The 14,274-nt window shown below is 42.7% G+C and overlaps 1 protein-coding gene across 10 annotated transcripts in view; it reads left to right on the top strand.

Moving 5' to 3' along the window:
• Positions 1 to 1,804: 1,804 nt before the first annotated feature.
• fbrsl1 (fibrosin-like 1) overlaps positions 1,805 to 14,274 on the top strand; it is a 291,901-nt gene continuing 279,431 nt past the window's right edge. For 5 of the 10 annotated variants that reach the window (XM_067603433.1, XM_067603439.1, XM_067603419.1 and 2 more), the window contains exon 1: positions 1,806 to 3,367. In XM_067603433.1, the coding sequence (XP_067459534.1) occupies positions 3,065 to 3,367 (303 nt within the window). In that variant the 5' untranslated portion in view covers positions 1,806 to 3,064. Of the gene's footprint in view, positions 3,368 to 14,274 lie in introns of all 10 variants that reach the window. The other 5 variants (XM_067603448.1, XM_067603475.1, XM_067603467.1 and 2 more) reach the window with 2 other exon arrangements.

Genomic DNA, 14,274 nt, shown 5'->3' with positions numbered 1-14,274 from the left:
TAGTGAGCTGACTGAAACTAGGTAATGTGCTAATACTCACTTCTGGGGGAAATCCAAAATTTATGTACTTCTGAATCATGTACCGCAGATGAGGAGCTGATTGCCTCAATCATCTCTGTGCTGCAAGTACTCTCATATGTTGGCTAGTAAGAGGCATGGTTGGATAAAATAATTAAGAATTATGGCGAGTGAAAGTGAAGCAGGAGCTACTCTGGACCCGGGACGTCAACGTACAGTTAAGAGGAAAAATGCTCTGTACTGTAGAAAAAATATGTAACTCTAAAATATTTAATAATTTGCCTTAAAATAATACTGCAAAATGTTACGTTGAGTGGAAGGGGTAATGTTTTACATTTGTGATAAACAGTTTTTATTCAACAGTGGCTCGGACCGGTAATGTTGTGATTGATACAGTCATGACTGTGTTGTTTGAGTATACTTCAGTGTGAACAGTCTGCTGGTAATGGCATACTTAATCGTTCATTTAATAGGCAGTATGCAGTACATGCTGATTGAGTATGTAGTAGGCAGTACATTAGTATGTGATTTCAAACACAGCCTTACTAATTAGAGCTGCAAACAGTCACAGTGTAGTTAGACATCATCTCTCATTAGATAGCCAGTAGAATGAGCTGCTGACTCAGTAGAATAAGGTGCTTATTATTAACATGTATTTGTATCATACAGGGTGTTAATTCACCTCATCTTTATTGTATGTCACACTTTGTTATAATACCTGTCATGTTTAACTGTATTCTTCATCATGCTTTAATTAAAAATAAATTATGAGCGCATGAGGTGTCTAACATGGGTGGCCCTACGGTTCTCCCACATTATGACTTACTCATGGACCACCCAGCATGACAGTATACTGAATACTCTCTGATAAAGTTCGAATCATCCCAGCAGGAATTAAACATGGCATAAAAGATGGCAGGTTCACAGCTCCAGCAAGAACATCCTTTATTCAAGCTCGGAGCGAGTTTCCAGTTAAGCAAATCATTATGCAAATACTAACCAGGCATTTACCAAGGAGGCACCACTTCCCTGACTTCTGTAACTGGATGTTATACTTTATAACTTTCCTCTGCCCGCAATTTATATAGTAGACTTTCAACAAGGATCAGTGAGAATTTTAGTTTGCAGGGTTCTGCTCTTGTGTAGGACTTTAGGGGAGGGGGGGGGGGTGTTTACCATTTATGCATCATATGAATTATTCAGTCGATTCTGTCGTTAAAAACTGATTTACAACATAAAGTATACAAAGTGATAGAGTGTACAGTATGTGTAAAATCTAGTATAGTGGTTCAAACATTTTGCATATTAAGGACCTCCCAGACCGAAACAGTTTACGCAACCTCATCTGATTAGATTTAGTGGCTCCATCAGAAGATATTTGTTTTCACACTTTTAGAAAAGACTTGCATTAGTGTCTATAGCAGTGTAGTTACAGTAGGGGCAGTGAGAAACCTATAATGTAAAATAATTGTTACACAATAAAATGATTATATCATTGCTCTAATTTATACTGATTGAAACCACAGAAATTAAGCTACTTCGCAGAGGACTCCCTGAAACTCCCAGAGGGACCCCCTGGAAGTCCCCAAACTGCAGATTGGGAAACACACCAACCCTGCTGCTGGATTTTAAAAAGCTGGGTAACAAGGCTGGCTAAGTATGACAACCAATATTTCAGATATTTACACTAAATTATGAGTTAATCTGACCATTAAATATCACTTTCCAGTTTGAGTTGCTGAGAGAAGTGAGATAGCTGGATGATGATGGCCAACATGCCAATGGTCAGAATGGAAAAGTTGTCAAAACCTGATAGATGAGTGTGCGCACTGACAGCAACAACGCTCAGTGAGAAACGCATGATGTGGCATCAGCTCTGGCAGACAGACAGACTAAAATAGTGCCGTGTGACAAACTGTGCCCGACAGTGTGAGAGAATGATTTTTTTCCCTTTTTTTTTTTTTTTTTTTTTTTTTTTTTTTTTTACACCAGCTTCCTTCCTATGGTAAATTGTAGGCCAGGGGTGGCGGAAATACGTCAGTTATGTGGGTTCTCTGAAGCTTGACTGTGTCTCTTAATTTCGGATGAAGGGAATGAGATGGGGGGGAGAGGAGATTTTAATCACTCCTGTCGCTTTAAGGACACTTATCAAAGCCTTATTATGCGAATAGAAAATACCATGAGCCACTGAGCCACTGAGCAACCAGGGGACGGACTGGAGTGGATTTATAGTAAACTCAACATTATCCAAACTGGAATAGACCGCTTCATTGCCTCATGGAGTTTGATTACACACTGGATGGTTGTCGTATTCGGACGGTTCGGATCATTTAGGAAATATTGCGCATAAGTAGCTCTCAGACTTGGGATCCTTTGCCCCTGAAGCGCAGAGAGGAATAGGCTATGGCTTAAAACTCAACGCGTACGGGATTATTCACGCATCCGACAGCCACAATCGATACGTACTTGTTCGCCAGGCGTTTTGTTCCGGACGGATAGTATCCCGAGCTCTTTATTTGACAGCCTTGGATCATGGATTGGGGTGGTGGAAAACAACAACGGGCAGCGACATGATTTCTCTGCGCTGTCTGCGGTATGCAGCGAGGTTAGGCTTTAACATTGCTTGTTATTATTCCGATGCAACAAAAAGTTACAAAGCGAGAGTAATGCGTGGATTTTAACTATTTGGCCGTTTTGCACCTGCTTTAACGGATACCGCGTCGACAGAGTGCAGATTCGTGACAAAATAAAGCGTGGATCCGCGTCGCTTTGCCTTCTCTCTATCGCCTGTGTGGGATACTTGAACATTTGCTTATCGTAATGGAGATTGGGGAGGTTTATACTCAAGGTCATTGCGTGTTATAAAGCTATATTTGCGTTGTTATACACACACACACGTACACACACATAGCGTTATAGCGCAGCCTACAATCCTCAGTCCAGTGTGTGTTATTTGTTATTACACGGTGCAGCGACCGTTCAGGCGAGCACATACTGTGGAGTTATATTTATATTTCTTTTGACACTGCAAGCTTTCTCTGACAACATGGATGGGAAATTGAAGCAGGGTCGGAGATGCCGGTCCAAGCGGGAGAGGGTGCGGAGGCTGCGGGAGGCAGGGAGCAGAGACGCCCGCAGCCCCGACCCCAACTCCTCCTGCTCCGACAGGGAGGGACACAGTCCTGGGAGGGACACCGCCTCCCTGCCCGGTAAAAAGGCGCCGCACCCCGCAGCAGCCGCCAGAGCCCCGCGTCCCCCCCGGCGGAAGAGACGGGAGTCCAGCTCGCAGGAGGAGGATATCATTGATGGATTTGCTATCGCCAGTTTCATCAGCCTGGACCGTCTGGAGGTAAGCAGGAACCGGATCATTACCTGTGTGCAGTTGTCTGTTAGTGTGTTTGTGCTGCATTCTTCATCAGTGGAGTGGCTCACAAAGTGGGGGTCCTCAAGACTCCCCACTCACTCACCAGCAACCTGAGAACTAGTCTAATTTGTCTCTCATTTACTTGAGATGACGCCAATTAGTGCTGGATGAGGATGACTCTTCTAATCATCTGATAGTGCAGATCAGAGCTTCTCACACGTTCAGAGCCCCCCTCAAGGTGTTCCTGATCAATGCTTGAGCTGATTCTCAGCACACAGGACTGTTGACAGCTGCATAGTTCAATACAGAAAGTGTCCAGTCCTTTGACATGCCAATGGTGTTTGACAACCACTGCAGCACACAACTCTGTTTGCTGAATATTACAAGTTCAAGGCTTCATGAATGAGATGTTAATCACTGACAGCGTATGAGGTTGTTAAGAAAAACAAACAGGTGCTGCTGTGTCAGAAATGACTCTGACTTGGATTGTTTCATATTCTGATTCACCATGAGTTGTCAGTGCTCTCTTGACATTTTGCTCTTTGATAAACTGCCTATTTCAGCAGTCATCTGTTACAGGCTGATACACCATGTGCTGATAACTTTGTTTCTGTCATTAACTTTGTGGTATGTCTGACGTTAGAGGAATGCTTTCAGGAATAAAGGAGGTTCTCTTGTGACATCCTCTTATCTCTGTTATCTCATTACGCTCCAAATGACAAATAAAACATTACTCCCTGTGGGACATCGGGCTGAGTGACAAGGCAGGCAGGGCTGTGTTTTTTTCCATGGCTCATTCTGGGAATGGCAGCACTGTAGTCGAAATATAAATCAGCGGCTTTAATAAACATAGCTAACATATTACATGTCCACTGGGGTCTGTGTATTTTAAGATGATGACCTCATTTGAAAGCCCATGGATCATACCACAGGCCACCTCATTTCAGTGACAACCTCCCATGTAGGCTCAGCCATGGAATTAATCATGATTGACTCTTGCCTCCTACATAGTGCTCAGTATAATATCATGATCAAATTCAGATTTGTTGCAAAATAACTGCATGAACTATAAACCAGTGGTGCATCCTCATACAGAGGCTGAATGGAGGAATTACTCACTAGTTGGAGCTGACCACAATTCACCACCTCCCATCTGTTAACAAGTTTAACCTGTGCAGGTCATCAGTAATTATATTCCATTTAGCCTGGCCCTTCATGGTACTTAGAGTGGGTGTAAGACAGTGGGATGGGGTGGGGTGGGGGTGGGGGGTAAAGGGAGGGGTGTTTGTGTGAAGTGAAGGAACATGAAGCCTTATCACAGAGAACTATTGGAATCCTGTAGTTAATATAAGACGGATAACAACTGGAAAACACCAGTGCCACTTGGATGCTACAGCAGTGTTTCCCTAAGATGCACTTGTTACACATTATCAAATGTGCATGTGTGTGTGTGTGTGTGTGTGTGTGTGTGTCGGTTCCCATTCTTGCAGATTTGCATGAGCGCAGTGCGATGTTGTATCCGCAAGTTTTTCTGCCCTTTGTGATGTGTGGCTGCCACTTCTGACAGCTGCTGACTGTGAAAGACTTTGAGGATGTCATAGCAGCAAAAGTGCTTTTTACTGGCATCTTCTGCCAGTCTGCTGGTGTCTCCGCTGCTGTCAACACAACGCCTTGACCTGTTGACTTTTAGGAATATTCTCCTGTGTATTTGATGCAGTTATAGGTCATTTCAGTTCAGAAGTTTCACATCTGTTCCAGAAACAGACGTGTTTGTTGTTGTAAATCAGGTTGTTTGTAAAACGGTTGCTGTTTGGATGCTTTATCATAACTAAATATGCTGCTGCTATGTGTTCGAGGGGAAATTAAATTAAATAATTATCCAATTTTTGTTTTATACTGTACTTTTGAGCGGTAATAGTCTTCTTACTCAAGTGCTACATCCATGTTGTATGAACACAGAGAAAACAGTGTATGCTCCAAAGAAGCTTATGTTTTCAGGGATAAGCAAATGAGGCATGATATGGCTCTATGTGAAATGATACTCACATGCCAGCTACTTGTTGGTAATTGGCTTGATTTGCACGCAAATGGAATGCGCTTATTAAATGATATTGGTGGATCTGGTACAATTACAAGAAGGATTGAGAAGGGTATGTTTTTTTACGGTTTACTATTTGATTTTTGTGGATGTGGTGAATTAAATAAATATGCTGAATTTATATTATACAGTATTTTATAAGGGAAGGCAACAATCATGTTATTTTTCAGTTAATAAGCTGCATCGCTGTGAATGAACTGCGGTCTTTGAAATGCGTACACACTGAAAACGTCTCATGATGGGGTCATGACTCATGCTTTCACCTACTTACTGCATGCTTGAGTGGAGCTCATGACCCACGCTACCTGTGCTAATTGCTCATCAATTATGAGGAGGACACGGCAGCATTTGGCCAGGGAATAGCTCTGACCTACTGCATCATGCTCCGATAAGCTCGCGCACCCCCGGCTGAGGGAGCGCGTGGCCCTCTTGACCCCCATCGAAGTGACTGATGGCCAGCACGGTTGTGTTGATGTCAGGCCATACAGTCCAGCTACTGTCTCATTAGCATTCTGCCAACATGGATATCCCGTCCCCCCTGGGTTCACTGAGCCCACATGGCCAACATACCAATATTTACTCTATCTTGTTTCTTTTAATCTCTGTGTAAGCTCTTTGCTGTTCTCTAAAGCACTGCGGGATGAGCATGTTTCATAAAATCCATGTCACCTTTGGGTTACTGTCACAGTCATTTGATTGTCTTATTTTAGTCTATAACTTGTGTACAGCTGCCACAATCTGTTCATAAGAGCCTGAGGTTACGGGTCTCTCCCTGGAGCGCTTCAACTTTAAACACACTCGGTTGGTTGTTGCTGTTGATATTCCAGCTCTGCACTGATAGGATCAAGCTCCCTTGATGAAGGCTTAGGCTCCGGTGGTCTCGCTTGCACCCGTAACCTGTTTCATTACAGCCGAAAGCAATTTGCAGCCGCGACCGCATTTGATTATGGCGTGTTTATTTGCTTTGAATCCCCTCGTTTCTCATAGGAAAGCCGCTTACTGTACCTGTGCAAATCAACTGTACAAACACAGCAGTTCTGCTTTTGTCACGGGCACCTTTTCAAAATGTTAGGGATGATTCAATGATGATTCAAGGAGTATAAGCACAGTCAGTCTGCTATTGTGGGTCTTTTTTAAAGAGAGAAGGAAAACCTGGTATGTCCAAATTGGTTGGTTTTCATATTTCTGTTTTGGAGTGAACGATTAAGTCATCAATCACTACATCTCTTATTCCTAAAAAGACATTGTAAATTTACCTCGTTTCAAATGCTGAAAAGTTGATTTGCTAGAGATAGAAGGTTTTCACCTGACAGCAGCGCTATAAAACAATTACCCGCTGCGGCTTAAACCCTCCAGAACTCTCCCTGTGGGTATCGAACAAGTGAGCAGATAATAAAATGACACAATTATCCATCTGTCACAGCATTAATAAGATGTTTGATTTGCTCCATTTGCTCTGTGAGTGACGTTGGAGTGGCAAATCCCCTCTCGTTAATCCACAATCCTTCTGTTCATCTGCTTTAACATGAATTTACAGATTTGTTTGGGTTTTTCGTTCCGCAGCATGAGTTTCTAAATTCACTCTAATGGGGATTTAGGTTTAGTTGATTTAGTGATATTACAACAGTGTCAAGGGCAGGAAGCAGAAAGGCCAGGGATTCTGGCACAAACTGCTTTCATATATAGAAGCTCTAGAGTCTGTCTGTCTGTCCATCTGCCTGTCTGTCAAAGTTGTGTGTTCTTTATTTATCCAGGGGAGATTTGCTAAGCATGCTTGCTCTTTTTCTGCACGGCCCCCTTTTACACAGTTACACTAATCATCATCTGCTGTTGGCCGCAGAGCAGCTCTACCAGAGCAATATGGAGAAATTAAGTCCTTTGCCCTAGGGGATCTTGACGGTAGTTGTTAGGGAAGCTGTGAGTTGCTGCTTCCCTTTCTCCACCCGTATTTTCCCAACTGGTGCGAGGATCTAAGCCAGCGACATTCCAGTTAAAAGCATGCTTCTGTGTATCAAGTGCTAAAGATGAAGGCCTCAAACTGAGCACCCATCAGAATGAATTTTTAGGCTTTCTCTTAAAATAACCACACTTGCACGCAAGTCCCATCACATTCATTACTGGGCTTCCTGATATAGAGTTCTCATTGTTAGCACTCAGATAACGCCATGTGTTCCTTATTAGCAGTCATCAGTACAGCTAACACTCAGGAGCGCTCTTCTGTCAAATGACAACACTTCAAGTAAGAACATAGGAGACACCGTGAAGAATTAATGAACAGAAATCCACCTTGGTAGCACCTAAGCAGAGTTGTATCAACACCTTCTCAGCTTGAGCTGAATGATGCTCTTTTGGGATTGATGGGTTACACAAGATCTTAGGTAGTTTGTAAATCTTTTCTTAGAGGGCAGCTGTGTGCTTCTGCTTCTGCTGGTACACTATGTGATTGCCAGTTGAGTAACACAGTGCAAACTGATACTGACACTCGAAGCTACAGCAGTCATTGCTGTAGTAAGACGTCTTGCTTCCATGGTGAGGCAGCAGATTTGTTGCAGGGGTTGCAGCAATCTTGCTTCGTGTTTTCCCTTTCCCCCGACGGTGATAGTGCTGTGCATCATATGCCGGCACTGACAAACAACTCCGGCTTTAATTAACGTGGCAGCCCCCCGAGGCTCCGCTGCTCATTGGCTGACGCATCCCACGGAGAGAGCTTTCTTAATGCCAGTGGGACGTCCCCCGTCCCCGGCTCTCTCTAACTGTCACACACTGTAGGCGACAGCGTGGCTGATAAATGCATGGTTACATACGAACACAAGCTTTCCCTGTCTGTCTGTCTCACACAAACACAGGATTGAACCTTCACCGTCCATCTGTCCGAGCCATCGACCACTGACCTAAATATTTCAACGCGAGGAAGGTTTCCAGTGTGTTGTGGAAGTGTGTTGATGTGGATCTGGAAGCACGGCAATCACTTGCTCAACCCCCTCTGTTATTACAAAACTACACTTGTGTTCAAGCAATGAGGATTTATGTGGCTCAAAATATAAGGCAACAGGAGAAAATGCTTCAGCTTTTGCTTCAGCTTTCCAAAATTCAAATAAAGCATTAAGAGGGAGTTGGAGGCAGGCTAATATAACATATGAAACACTTATGTACAGCACCATTCAAAAGTTTGGACACACCTTCCCATTCACTTGAATGAGAATGTGTATCCTAACTGTTGACTGGTATTATATATGTAGGATCTTTAGGGCTGCAGAAAATCATTATTTTCATTATCTGCCAATTATTTTCTCAATTGTTAGATTATTTGTTTTGTCTATAAAATGTGAAGAATGCTAATCACAATTTCCCTCAGTCTTAGGTGATGTCTTTAAGTAGCTTGTTGTGGCCGTCCAACAGTCTGAAAGTCTGTTGATCATCTAATGAATTAATCCAGTAATCATTTTGGTACTAAGGATGTTAATGAATCAAATGAATAAATCACTCTGTATTGATATTTGGGCTGGGTATTATTTAGAATTTTTAGATAATGGTGCTGATGCAATACCTGGTTTTGGTACTGATTGTAAAACAATACTTTTTTGTTTTTTGTTTTTTGTTTTTTGGGGAATATAGACGTGTATTTCTACGAAACCCTTAATTAATTTGACAAAAAACTGAAGTGTCGACCCTGTCGATGAGATTGATTTATAGGGATAGAGCCCTATAAATAGCAGCCAATCAGAGATCCCCCTAGGGAGCCAGAGACGAGGTCTTGGCAGAGGACGGACTGCAATGACAGCAGAGAGATGAATTAGGTAAGGTGGTTTAAAGGCACCCTGTGGAGATTTTGACCACTAGTAGCATCATGGAGCAATGTTTTTACAAATGGGTTCAGATTTTGTTTGCATTGTGCATGTGTGTCCTCGCGAGCTTGAGCAAACAGGTGATGCAATATACATTCCCTCTGCCAGGTTCACATTAATCCGCTGAGCAACAGTCAGTGGTGGTTACGTGCAAAGAAGTGTACTCAAACTCACCCTAAAGGCTTCATTACTGTCTAAAGTTGGTGAATTTATGATTTTAAATAAGAAAGTGTCTGGCAGACCAACTTTTGCTACAGACACATTTCACTCAGCACCAAAAAGTATTTAGGCTCTATTCCTAACCCCTGAAGGTACCAGGCAGAAAAGATTTATCTGTGTCTGTCTTTTCTTAATTTCTAAGGCTTTCAGCCAGTAGCACTGGAATATATTTTGGAAGGTGGTGGAATAAATGCATGCTGGCCCTGAAGAGTAGTTTTTGAAGCGCTGTCAGTTGTCTATTTTGAGGTATCACTCCACATTCTGAATGTACCAGGGCTACGACAACTCTGAATAAGAGCCTCTTTGTTTTCAGGTACAGCGACTGGTGAGCAATTGCTGAAATGTGCAGACGGTACAACATAACTGACACATATTAAGTGGCACATAAAAGCACGTGGGTATTTTGTTGTAGGCATATATATCCATTTCCTGCTTGTCGTCCCGAGCTGTCTTCCATCTTCCTGTCTCAGTGTTTTCATTGCGGTGAATGACAGGATGTAATTATGCTGTGATTAAGATGCTGTTCCCGAGCCTGCGATGGATTAGGAGCTGCACTGTTAGAAGGTTCCCCGGTAATTATCCACTGCTGATTTGTCCCCCCCCCCCCCCCCACACACACACACACACACACACTTTGCCTTTCGTAACCCCTCTCTGGTTCTTCGACTGCTTGATTAATGCGTGTTATTAAACAATGTTAACAAAAGACATTTCATTTGAGCATTTTGTGAAAAAGAAATTCTTCAGAGATAACTTCATAGTAATGATATTTGTCATTCAGCAGAGGTATTTTCCAGCCCTGTGATTTTGGCTAATATATAATGGCTTACTTGGTCGGAGAAGCTCTGAATGAATGACTAGCAGACGAGGGCTGTGAAGGATTTACAATAAAAATAATGAAACCTAAATAGAGAGGGCACTCTTTAAGAGGCTCATTAAGTAATGGCTGTTTTCCTTTCAGCCATGTCCTTTGCTGACAGAGAGCAAAGAGAGAGCTCTGAAAGCCTGGCTTACTTCAACCTTCACATCGCTTCAATCCCTTTTTCAACATTTTGTTTGCATGCGAGGGTAGGTCATTTTTTCCAGCCTTGCAGACTCAGTCACCACAAAGGTCTGTTGACAGGTCTTACCGAGTCGTGTGCGTGTGGGGGAAAGTATTAATAACGATTTGAACAAAGCTCTCCTGAAACCAAGGTGAACACTTATATGAATAAAGTGGTTCACTTGGCCATGTGGGGAAAAAAATCCTTTTGCAGTTTTAGTGTGTTACACTAGGCATTTCTGGTGTTTTACATGACGGAAGTCATTTAATGAAGTCAAATTTTAACCCCGTGATAAAATGTGTTACTTTTCTAGATCTGGGGGATGATTCTGCAACATGGTAACCCGCACACACAAACCTGAAGTCATCAAAACAACATGCAGATTACAAATCAGCCTCCATTCCATGTGGTCATGTTTTTAAGGAGGCCTCTTTTTTTCCGAAGGCATGACTCACTCAGTCGTGACATTGCGTGGAGTCTTGCTGCATGTTTTCTTAATAAATCACTCTTGGTGTGAAAGCAATTAGCGTTAACAGTTGTCGACATGCTCTTCTGCTACCGACACTCGCTACTAACACCAGCTCTGAGGGGAATAGTCTTTATAGACCAAGTGAAGCTGACAATAATTGCTCAGCACTCAGCTCTCTGTCTGAAATAAGATATGGTGATATGTTAGTGTGCAATTTATTACAGCTCATTGTTTGTTGGTATTTTGATTGTATTCACAGCGTTTAGCCTTTTCTATCTGCCCGTGTGTTTGTGTGGGTGCGAGCAAAGCCAAATAAGGACTGTTGCTTCAGTGTTTTTGTGTGATAGCTTTGGCAGCCATATAACAAGCCATGGCCAAGATAATAGAGCTTAGATAAGAGGGCAGTTATGCAATGAGGAATTTCTCTTTCCCATTGCCACTTCTGTTCCATTCACTGTCTGGATGACATTTGCCTGACAACTGGGGACTGAGCTGCCACACTCAGTTTTCTTGTTGAAATGAAGCACCTTGACACCAATCCACACTTTTCTCATGGAAAGTGAATGGCTTGTTTGCCAGAAGGGATGTCACTGTATCAGTCTGTATCATCAACCTTTCAATCAAGCGTGGTCATCCACTTTTGACATGAATGGATGTGGTAGAGTTTGTCTGTTCCCTTGTTAGGACAGTACTTCACCTTTCAAATGAATTGATCCTTACTGGACACTTTAACTGGAATCTATATTGTTTTCATACAGGAAGGAGGCATTTAGGCTTATTCTGCTGTCCTGACTTTTCCATGGTTCTGAATTTGTGCTTTTGTTAAATGTTAAAAAAAAGTTTGGGACTTTTTCCACGTCTGTCTTAATACAGTACTGGTGCCGTATTTAGACTACTGAGGCTGTCACTTTTTCAAAAAATCAAGTTTGAATGAATAGAGACTAACAGAATATGTTTGAATGAGTTCAAACACAACCCATGCAAGTGCATTTCCTGTGTACTGTTCATTCAGCAACTGAGTGACACGCTAGCATTACACGGCAACTGCAAGTCAGCAAACAGAGAGGACAGTGCATTTTAGGAACGTGCAACCATCAGGCAGAAGATAACAACTCAATTTATCTTATTTTCAGCTGATCTTTGAAATGTGGAACAAGGATTTAGTCTCCCATCTTTACAGTGTAGTCCCTCTATGAAGGGAATACTTCATCGCCGTTATGGAGAGAAGGAATAATTATAGCCACCCATAAGTCTTTCAATATACATGTGGCATGTAGTATTATATTTACTACAAACCTCTTCTTGAATTATTATTAGTTATTTTTATAGTAGTGTTAGAAGTGGAATGGTAGTAGTGTTTCAGTGGAGTGTCTTGTGGTCTGCATGCTGTTTTCGAGGATTTTTGACGCTGCCAATATTAAATTATAGGGGAAACACTAAACCCTTTTGGATTATTTCTCTGTAAGAACCGCTTTCAAAAAATCATACTGGAATTCAGGTCTTGTTCATCGGTCAAACCCATAGGAAGCAGATTTCACACATCAGTCTACCTATACTTTTGTATGTTTCTGTATAAGATATCATCAGTTTTAACAGGCTTGACCTGTTGCCAGCTCCAACAGTCCTCACTTTATGGATTCTCTCATCGTCTATGAAAGTCAATGTTGCGGCTGTGTGCTCAGCAGAGTGAAGAGAGAGAATGTGTTTGAAATATAACGAGATATATAATAAGGCATATGTAACATAACCGCCGCCGTAAAACCCTGCAAGGGCAAGACAAGCTCTGTCACCCACAGTGAGATCCAGCTGGCAGATCTTCCAAAGAAAAGTATCGTTAGAGTTTCCCTCCTCTATTCTTTGCCCCTGTCGATCCTGTCACTCTGACTCCTCTTTCCTTATATACTGTACAGACAGCAAATACATCCTCTGACGAATTTGCTCTTTGCTTTTTTTTATCTCTTTTAATCCACAGGTTGTTTACCCATAGATCAAAGGCAGTAAAATGCATCTGCTCCTCTCTTGCAAACAGGCCACACAGCTCATTTCAGAGAGGCCACTTTGTCAGTGCGTCTGAAATGAGGACACGCACCTTAGAGCCAGCAGGGCTTTACCCAAGGCGTGGAATGAGATCAAAATTACACACATACACACACACACACAGCCTAAGCACAAGGCCAGTTGTTGAGTCAATAAAGAAAACAGGCAGCGTATGAGAGTGAGAGAACATAAACAGAACTCTGCCAAGCTACTGTTTGCATTCCACATCTCTCAGCCTGCGAGCACAGCAGCTGCGTTAACCGCGTGGAGTTCAAATACTGCGCTATTTATAGTCACACTGATGTTATGATTTGTACGTATACCGTATTTCCTCAAATAAAAGATGGTAGTCAATTGAAAACCGTCTCTCTGATAATGGCAGGTGGCATGGTGGACATGAACAAATAAAGGTCGGCCCCAAGAACAGGGCGGGGGGGAAACAAACAAGGGTGGATAAACTCCTGGTGCCAGTTATATAATGTGCATGCTAGTTAAGCATAAATAGTAGTTACCTGGGTTTCACTCCAGTTTTATGAGTACATGTGTAGCTCTCTAGCCAGTCACAGAGAGGAGAGGGGGGTGGAGGAGATATCGGGCTCGGGTCCAAGCTCAGTGCTGGCGAGCACTGAGCTTGGACCTGAGCTCCAACCAAGCCTGAGCTCCAACCAGGTTCAGGCGGGGGGCGTTGTGTAATTCACCCAAATGTCTAACCCTCATTAAAGGACTACATTGAATTTTTGGGAGCTTGTTGTTGGCTATTCATCAGCCTACAATATCTGCACAGATAGGGAAAACAAAAGGAAGATGCTGCTTTTCAAGACTGACACTGAGGATTACATTTAGGTTTTCCACGTCTCAGAGGTCACAGCAGGTAGGCAGGACAAGCCACTTTGACTATCTGTAGCTATGCGAGAGCTGAGCACCCATCGCTACCTCCAACACGGAGTCAAATGAAATCCCAACACGTTGTTATCAGCCGTTAATGAGACACTTTGTGGGAATGAATACCATCCCTCTCTTCCAGTCCCCAAGGCTCACCATCCAAACCACTGGTGTGAAGCGAGCACTGTGCGCAGGCACACAGAGAGAGAAAAACAATAAGGAAGGTAGAGAGTTGGAAAGCGACGGTATGGCAGAAAGAAAGAGGGAGTACGGGGGGTAGTATTCCAGCTTCCTGCTTA

Source organism: Thunnus thynnus, chromosome 2 (assembly GCF_963924715.1).
Source record: "Thunnus thynnus chromosome 2, fThuThy2.1, whole genome shotgun sequence".
In the NCBI taxonomy this organism is placed as follows: Eukaryota; Metazoa; Chordata; class Actinopteri; order Scombriformes; family Scombridae; genus Thunnus; species Thunnus thynnus.
This window is presented reverse-complemented; position numbering and strand designations above follow the sequence as displayed.